This window comes from Aquarana catesbeiana, linkage group LG06, assembly GCF_042186555.1.
Source record: "Aquarana catesbeiana isolate 2022-GZ linkage group LG06, ASM4218655v1, whole genome shotgun sequence".
Taxonomy (NCBI): domain Eukaryota; kingdom Metazoa; phylum Chordata; class Amphibia; order Anura; family Ranidae; genus Aquarana; species Aquarana catesbeiana.
Genome location: NC_133329.1, coordinates 77,959,488 through 77,968,948, shown reverse-complemented (window position 1 = coordinate 77,968,948; position 9,461 = coordinate 77,959,488). Strand labels below are relative to the sequence as shown.

Sequence of the window (9,461 nt, the reverse complement as noted above, 5' to 3'; positions counted from 1 at the left end):
TGCCTGCACACAGCACTAGGTGGCTCCAGCCATGTAAACAAACCACCAATTGACACTGCACAGGTCACAGCACCCGTGTGAATGAGCCCCAATACCTCATTAACATGCAGTGCTTTATTTATTCACTTAATACAGTTTTATCTTTTATAGTTAGCAGGAATTTTGTACGTGTTGTTGCGTTTATGTCCGCTAATAATAATTTTAGTGTATTTTTAGCTAAAATATCATTTTGATATTTTCTGGGGGGCTGTTAGGTAGGCTGTACTGGGCCCTGTGATATTTAACAATGGCCCTGGCCGCAAGCCCATGGAAGTGGCAAAACCAAACTTCATCCCTACGTTTAAAGGGGTTGTAAACCTTTGTGTTTTTTCACCTTAATGCATCCTATGCATTAAGGTGAAAAAACACCTGGCAGTGACTGGCCCCCCAGCCCCCCCCCCTGTTTTATTTACCTGAGCCCTAGAACTTGACCCGGCGGGGACGCAATGTCTCTCTGTCCGGGAATCTCGGCTCTTAATTGGATAGATAGCAGCGCAGCCATTGGCTCCTGCTGTCAATCAAATCCAATGACGTGGGCGCTGGGGGTGGGGCCGAGTCATACATTCAGCGGCTATGGACGCTCAATGCTGGACTCGGGAGCGTGCTCGCAAGGTGACCCCCTCGGGAGAGCGCTTCTCCTAGGGGGTTATCTGATGTGGAGAGGAGCCACGAGAGCCGCTGAGGGACCCCAGAAGACGAGGTTCGGGGCCACTCTGTGCAAAACGAGCTGCACAGTGGAGGTAAGTATGATATGTTTGTTATTTAAAAAAAAACAAAAGAACTAACCCTTACAATCACTTTAAGTTCTACGACACCAGCTTCTGCAAAGAACTCTTTACTTCTTTGTTTCGTAGACTGTATATGAGAGGGTTCAACAAGGGGACCACTGTAGTGTAGAACATGGTTAAGATTTGTTCAAGTAGGTCATAGCGGTCTGATGGCAGGGTCATGTATACAGACAAAGCAGATCCATAGTAGATGGCCATAACAGTGAGGTGTGATGAACAGGTGGAGAAGGCTTTTCTTCTGCCATCTTTGGATTTAATGTGTTGAATGGCCCTGATAATTTTTAAGTAGGAAATCAAGTTGCACATAACTGGACAGACCGCAAATACTAAAAAGTCTACAAAAAAGACAATATAAAACATTTCAGTACCACCACAGGCCTTGTTGATGAGAGCTTTAGCATCACAGAAGATCTGGTGAATGGTAACAGAAGAACAGAAAATTATTTGTAAGGTTGAACGTGTTAACAAAGATGAATTTACATTCCCACCAATCCAGATGATCATTATTAATATTATGCAGACTTTCTTATTAAGTATATGATGATAGTGCAAAGGGTGACAAATTGCAACATATCGGTCATACGCCATTATAAATAGAATGGTGGTCTCAGCACTGTCCGCTACAACTATAAAATATATTTGGATAAGGCATTGTGTAAATGGCACTGAATTATTTCCTGAAAGTAAGATATAGAGCAGTTTTGGAATGGTAACAGTTGTATAAGAAATATCAATAACAGACAAGTTGCAGAGAAATAAATACATCGGGGTGTGCAAATGGGGGTCCAAACATATCACTGCAATGATAACTATGTTCACCAGTATTCCAATTAAATAGATGAAGAAAAAGTAGACAGCACTAAAGACGAACAATTTGTGGTCAGTTTTCATAAAAAATGGCAAAATGTGCACATCTAGAGGAAATGTTGCGTTTTCCATAGAACATGGACACAGCTATACACAAAAACAGTATAAAATATTTCCTGATACCTGTGTATGTGAAAAATATTCATTGTTTAGAATCATGGTTTTCTTATTAGATAAGTAAGATGAGAATGAAAACGGCGCTGCCCTCTATATTATTATTAAGTAACGGGTAAAAATGTCACAAGATCCAAACTGAATCCAGATGACTCCGATGCATAAAAGCTACACCAATATCAAAACATAATACGGTCTAGACCAGAGTGGACCATATATATTGGAGATAACCAAAATTTCAAAAACACCAGTACTTTAGAAACTGCTGAATAAAATGCGTCCCCCCAGCGGGATAAAAGTGTCATCCAGAGTGGAATATATAATAAATGAGTGAAAAAAAAATTATGGTAAACAGTGCGAAAAAAGGACAGTGCAAAAAAGAAAAAAATTAAGAATTTAACCCCAGGGTTCAAAAATATTGGGACAAAATGGCGCCAAAGAAAAAATGATTAAATAGTGAAAGAGTATGTGTGCATATTATTATCAGTGTAATGTTCGTGTTGCCCCTTCCATATACATATGCAAAGAATTGAGTAGGGTTGTGTTTGACCCCAATGTTCAAAAAAATTGGGACAGTATGGCGCTTGTGAAACGTAAGGTGTCCTTCTGTGTGAAACGTGAGATGTCCTTCTGAGTGACAAACTAAATTATAATTCAATTAAACCACTCCCTGTGCATAAATTACAGTAAATAAAAAGATATATACGATTGATTCCAATTTCTTTTGTTTGTAACAAGTGATATAGTTAATTTCTAAAAAGTTTTTATATATAATCCATGCAGAAAAGAGTGTTGTTAACCAGGTGGGGAGAACAGAGTTCAACTGTAAATGCTGTTTATTTCACCCTAGAGGGTACACCGCAGTGACTTCTGTGCGATTTTTCATAAGGTGACTTGAAGTGCTCGCCCCCCAGTGCTACCCCACTCACCAGAGATAATCACCCCTGCAGGGGTACCAAGCGACAAAGTGGGTGCCTCAGGGGGGATGATGTTCACTCCAAAAATGCTTCCATTCCTCTGCTCTGTGCGATCCTTACGGCTGTTCCAGGGAAAATATGTGCTCTGATATGACCATGCTACTCCAGCAGTGTACCACCTTAATCTGTTAAACTCTCCAAAGATCCAGAGAAAAGAGAAACACAAGGGGCTGCCTTCGTGAAGTATGTCAAGTTGTTTATTCCATATAAGCAAAGAAAGTCCAAAAGATACAAGCCACAATGTAAGTAATAATGAAACAGACAACGCTGTGTGCAAGGAAGGGACCAGCAGCGATCTGCGAGCGTGCATCCCAGCTTGCGTTCCAGCGTCCACCTCCGGGTATGACGTGTGAGCGTGACTCCGCCTTACGCGTTTCGTCATAGGACGTTTTCAAAGACGGTGTCGACGCCTACGCTTCACACTATAATATAGTCCTGCGGCCCACAACGCCACTCCCCTTATTATGGTAATGTCGCTCGGGGGGAGGATGTGTTGTGGCGCTAGACTGCAGAGATGTATTACATACATAAAGCAGAACTAAGCACTTTCCAATCATTCTACAAACTGTTCACCGCTATTTATACTCCAACTGCTCACTGTTATGATGACCCCTAGACTAGATACAGTGCATTTAGAACAGGTGTGTATAAGTTGTTTAGATTGGGAGTAATATCTCCTGGTGTATTGTGTGTAAATGGAGACAAATAGCAGTGTTTGGGCATCAGTGCATCGTTAATTACGATTAGATATAAATACTAACTGCTTTAGTTCAGCCAAATAATAAAAACAAGCAAAAATATAAGAAATATATAAAAACATGTATATAAAAATATATACATAAAAATATATATAAAAATATATATAGCACATACATGTATAAAAAACCCCAACATTATTAGATTTAATATTCAAAAAAATTCAAAAAATATTCAAAATATATGTATATTCAAATTAATTAGCTAAAAACCATTAAAAATATTATATTCAATTAAAAACATTATGTTAAAACGACCTAATATAAAGAGACAGGTGTACATAATTGATTAACAACTATATACATTTTTAATTAAATTAAATTTTAGGTCAGTAAAATGCATATATTTTCAGGTGGAGGATGAAAAAGGTGTTAGATTGTATTTTAGGTTGATAAAATACATATATTTACAGGTATAGGGTGAAGAGGTGTTAAGTAAGGGGTTGACAGGATGCGTAGTACAGAAATATCATTGGTACCATATATGCTTATACAGAGGATAGTAAGGGCACATGTGATGTAGGTAACCCAACCCCACTACAAAAGTGTAAGTCGGCCACTTGAGTGCCATATCCTCATGCCTAGTATCAGATTGACCCCAAAATTCAAAGTTTATGCCAAATCGGATTTTAACAGCTGTTAAAAGTAATGAATCAAACTATAGGGGAATGTGGGATGAGGATTGGGAGGGGCCCCCCTTTTTATCAAGATGGGGGGGTTGTTGCTGTACACCTGGATCTAGCGGTCGACCCCTAATTTTATGTCTCTATAGTAGGCCAAATATCCACATCCTAATTGCTAAACACAGAAGGGTAGCAAACGTACAATTAAGAGACCCGTTAACCATGTATATGTAGCTGAATCAAACCTCTACATTTCATTTTTTAATTATCTATGGGTTGGCTATGTAGCAATTCAAATCTATGTCCAGGTTGAGCCCTTTGGGGGGAAGGGAACCAAGTCGATAAATCCAACTCGTTTCATTTCTGGATATTGAGGTTTCTCTGTTACCTCCACGCCAATGTTCCTGCACGGAATCAATCCCATAGAAAGTAAGTACACTTGGGTCCCTATGGTGAACCTCGTCAAAATGTCTCGATAGACTATGATTGGGGAACCCCTTCCTGATATTTTTGATATGTTCCCGGATTCGGACAAAAAGTTGACGGGTGGTTCTTCCCACATATTGGAGGCGGCAAGGACATTCCACGACATATGTGACGTGTGCTACAACAGGTAATCAGTTGGTTAATTCTATATTCTTTGTGATCAGTACATGATTTGAACGTATTCTTCCTTCTTGGTTGTCTTTTAGCTACTTTACACGATAAGCATCTCTGGCACCTAAAAAATCCTTTTAGTTCTGGACATATTTTGATAGACTTCGGGGGGTCAGTAACATTTTTCACTAAATGGTCCCTTAGATTGGGTGCCTTTCTATATATGAATTTAGGTTTGGCTGGCAGGAGTTTTGTTAGGGTAAGGTCTTCCTTGAGTATAGGCCAGTACTTTTTTATTATTTTCTCAAAATCTCTGAACTGGCTGTTAAACCCTGTGATAAATGCTACTTCCGGCATCTTCTGAGCTTTTTTGTTCTTATTGAAGAGCAGGTAGGTTCTATCTAGCTTCATAATGTCTGCTTTTAATTTCAAAAGTCTCTCCTTATATCCTTTTTCCTGGAATTTTTTAATTAAAATATCGTCCTGTTTATTAAAATCTTCAGCTCTATCACAGTTGCGTCTTATCCGTAGTAGCTGTCCTTTAGGGACATTACTTTTCCATCTTGGATGATGACAGCTGGAAGTGGGGATGTACCCGTTTCTATCTGTCGGTTTAAAAAAAGTACGAGTAGATAGCTTGTCTCCTGTCTTGAAAATTTCTAGATCCAAATAATCAATTTTCTCATAACTCCACTTCCCGGTGAACTTAATACCATACTTATTGTCATTTAAGTTCTCAAGGAATTTTGTAAGGCTGTCTGGTGTTCCGTTCCATAAAATGATCAAGTCATCTATGTACCTTTTATACATCTTAATCTGAGGTATATTTTTACTGTAGATGTATTTATCTTCCCACAGGTCCATGAATAAATTAGCTACGCTAGGAGCATAGCGTGCTCCCATTGCAACTCCCTTCGTTTGTACATAGTATTTTTTATCATGCCAAAAATAGTTGCATTCCATGGCCATTTTTAGGCCCTCAAGGATATAACCGATCTGTTCCTGCTTCATACTTGTGTTCATGTGGAGGGCTCTTTCCACACCCCGTAGACCGTCCTTCTGTTCAATACTAGTGTACAGAGAATTGACATCTACTGCCACCAGTAACCATTGTTCAACTCCCTTGATCTCTTGCAGTTCTTGAATTAATTGCATACTGTCCCGCAGATAGGATTTCCCTTCTTTCACTAGAGGTTTGAGAAATATATCCAGGTACTCTCCCAACCTGGAGAAGATGGAATTGATCCCACTAATAATGGGCCTCCCTGGTGGTTTTTCCAACCTTTTGTGGATTTTAGGTGTGTGGTATATCACTGGTGTTTTAGTCGAATTGGATATTAGATATTCTGCCTCTTTGCAATTTAGTATACCTTTAGTTTTCCCTTTTTCCACATAGGTTTTAAGCTTCTTTTCATATTTTTTCTTCGGGTTCCCTTTTAGCGTTTTATATGTATTTTCTATACTTAGAAGGTTATTCATCTCATCCTGATAGTCCTTTTTATTCAGAATGACTAGGCCTCCCCCCTTGTCAGCAGGCCTGATCACTACCTCATGTTTATTTCCTATATCCTTAATGGTATTCCAGATGTTATTGGATCTTTTTTTATTAGTATTTCCCATTAATTTAATATCTTCTTCCACCATTTTTTTAAAAGCATTAATACATCGGTTCCCTGGGGTTTTTGGATTAAAAATAGAGTTATATTTGAGGTACGTTTGTTCAAATTCTGAATCTACCCTTACTGTTACACCTGGGTTCATCGCGAAATGTTTCTTTATGTTCAGCTTTCTTAAAAACTTTTGCAAATCAATAAAAGCCTCAAATTGATCAAACGGTTTATCTGGGGCATATTTAAGTCCCAGTTCTAGTACCCTTAGCTCTTCTCGCGTAAATTGCACATTACTGAGATTAAATATACCTTGTCCTAATAGTTTCTGGGCCTCTTTCTTCTTCTTGCCTCCTCGTTTTCCTCTTGCCTGTTTTCTCTTTCTGTGTATCTGTGTGTGGGTCCTATGTCCGTCCCCTGTTGATATTCCCTCGTGGTTTCGGTCCGGGGATTTGTATCGTATTCCTGGTATACGTTGCGATCTCTTGTCCTCCTTGGACTCCAATACCGATCTTCCTGTCTTAATCCTCCTTCCATATTCCGTCCCCTTCATCCATAGTTCCTGTACGGGATACGGGGTCTCCATCTGCCTGGAGGTTTGTCTTGATAAGTGACTCGGGGAAAAACCTTCCTTCCACCCTCCCCTCTTCCATTTCCTGGGTATGGTCTTCTATACTCATCCCTCTTGGGCGGTCTTCTGTACTCTTCTCTCAGGGGGGGAGTATCGGTTGTTCACAGGTACGTTGTATCTATTTATTGGGGTCCTGTAATTGGAGGGTCCTCCATAGGCGTCTCTTCTAGTATCCCTTCTGTCTAGTGGTGTATTGAGGATGTGGTGCCCTGCTGGACTGTATGGTGGATTATCTATTCTTCTAGGTGTACTCAGAGACGGGATAGGTATTGCTTCCTCAGATTCCTCTTCCATAGAGGGGTCTTCTAGTGGATCATCATCCTCTTCTCCATTAGTTTGCCATTTGTAGACTTTCGAATTTTTGTAATCCATCACATCTCTTTTGAATTTTTTCTGTTTCTTTGCCTGTATGTTGCTATCATACTTTTTGATAGACTCCTGTAATTCTTTTTCCCTATCTTTGTATTCCTTCAAATGAATGAAGGGTAGGAGTAAGTTTTTTATTATTTCAGTGATATTACTCTCAATTATTCGCATTTTGAATTGTCTTCTTTTGATAATATTCTGGAGTAGTTCTCCCTCACACTTATTAAATAGGGAGTACCAATCTTTCATAAGGTCACTGTTGTCTATCCCATCATTGGGGTGCATGTCCCACCTAAGCCTTCTGGGGGTAATTTTTTCTGTAACATACATTTCCAACGTGGAGATGTCCCACCACACCCTGAGTTGTTTTTCCAGAGTGTGTTTCAGTTGTTTGAGCAGCCCATGCATGTCATTATTATTTGAGATCTGCTCTTGGCTAAAAATCGCCTCTACATTTATATTTCTGGTATTAAAATAACCAAAGATGTCCATAGCTGCAGACAGAATCCACCCAAGGGTGGTATTAAAAAGATATAAATAGATAGATCCGCGCTTAGGACAGTATAAGAGCTGCTGCCTATCTCTAATTAGTACCCCTAGGGGTCTAATTGCATAGTAGATAAGTAAGATGAGAATGAAAACGGTGCTGCCCTCTATATTATTATTAAGTAACGGGTAAAAATGTCACAAGATCCAAACTGAATCCAGATGACTCCGATGCATAAAAGCTACACCAATATCAAAACATAATATGGTCTAGACCAGAGTGGACCATATATATTGGAGATAACCAAAATTTCAAAAACACCAGTACTTTAGAAACTGCTGAATAAAATGCGTCCCCCCAGCGGGATAAAAGTGTCATCCAGAGTGGAATATATAATAAATGAGTGAAAAAAAAAATTATGGTAAATGGTATGGTTTTCTTATTGGTAAACATACATATCATATAATTAAAATACAAAAAATAGCTTATGTACATAGGTCCTAATATGTATAATGAAATAACATTCTTTATTCAGAAATTCATGTAAAAAAGTGGTAATATAAAAAAAAAAAAAAAACAACAAATTCCTGTTCCTGTTGATAATTTTATATACACATAAGTATAATCTTGAATTGTATTTTTTCAGGAGCTGCTGCATAGGCTAAAACAAAAAATTAAAAGAGGAATCAGGTGCTAGAAATGATGCATAGAAAAAATCTATACAATTTCAAGTTAAAAATATTATAGAAATGGCCACCATTAATAGCAGGAGCTCATAAACATGTATAGCCATCTGGTAGGAGATATGGTATGATGAATACTAAGAAAACTCTGTGTAGTATTATTTGTTTTTATTACCTTAAGAAGAAAGTATGAACTACACTTTTGAAGAAAAAAAAAAAAATATATATATATATATACACACACACACACACACACACACACACACACACACCCTATATTGTCAAAAGTATTGGGATGTCTGACATTACACGCTCATGAACTTTAATAGCATCCCAGTCTCACCCCATAGGGTTCAATATTGAGTTGGACCACCCTTACAGGTATAACAGCTTCAACTCCTCTGGGAAGGCTGTCCACAAGGTTTAGGAGTGTGTCTATGGGAATGTTTGACCATTCTTCCAGAAGCTCATTTGTGAGGTCAGGCACTGATGTTGGACAAGAAGGCCTGGCTCGCAGTCTCTGCTCTAATTCATCCTAAAGGTGTTCTATGGGGTTGAGCTCAGGACTCTGTGCAGGCCAGTCAAGTTCCTCCACCCCAAACTCGCTCATCCATGTCTTTATAGACCTTGCTTTGTGCACTGGTGCACAGTCACGTTGGAACAGGAGGGGGCCATAAACAAACTGTTCCCACAAAGTTGGGAGCATGAAATTGTCCAAAATGTTTTGGGTATGCTGATGCCTTAAGAGTTCCCTTCACTGGAATTAAGGGGCCAAGCCCAACCTCTGAAAAACAAACCCACATCATAATCCCAACTCCACCAAATGATTTGGACTAGTGCACAAAGCAAGGCCCATAAAGACATGAATGAGCAAGTTTGGGGTGGACTAACTTGACTGGCCTGCACAGAGTCCTGACCTCAACCCGA

At 39.1% G+C, this 9,461-nt stretch overlaps 1 protein-coding gene across 1 annotated transcript; it reads right to left on the bottom strand.

Moving 5' to 3' along the window:
• Positions 1-845: 845 nt before the first annotated feature.
• LOC141148014 (olfactory receptor 2L3-like) lies at positions 846-1,766 on the bottom strand. The gene has a single exon (XM_073635171.1). It carries the CDS (start codon positions 1,764-1,766, stop codon positions 846-848), a length of 921 nt encoding a protein of 306 aa, XP_073491272.1.
• Between the last annotated feature and the right edge of the window lie 7,695 nt (positions 1,767-9,461).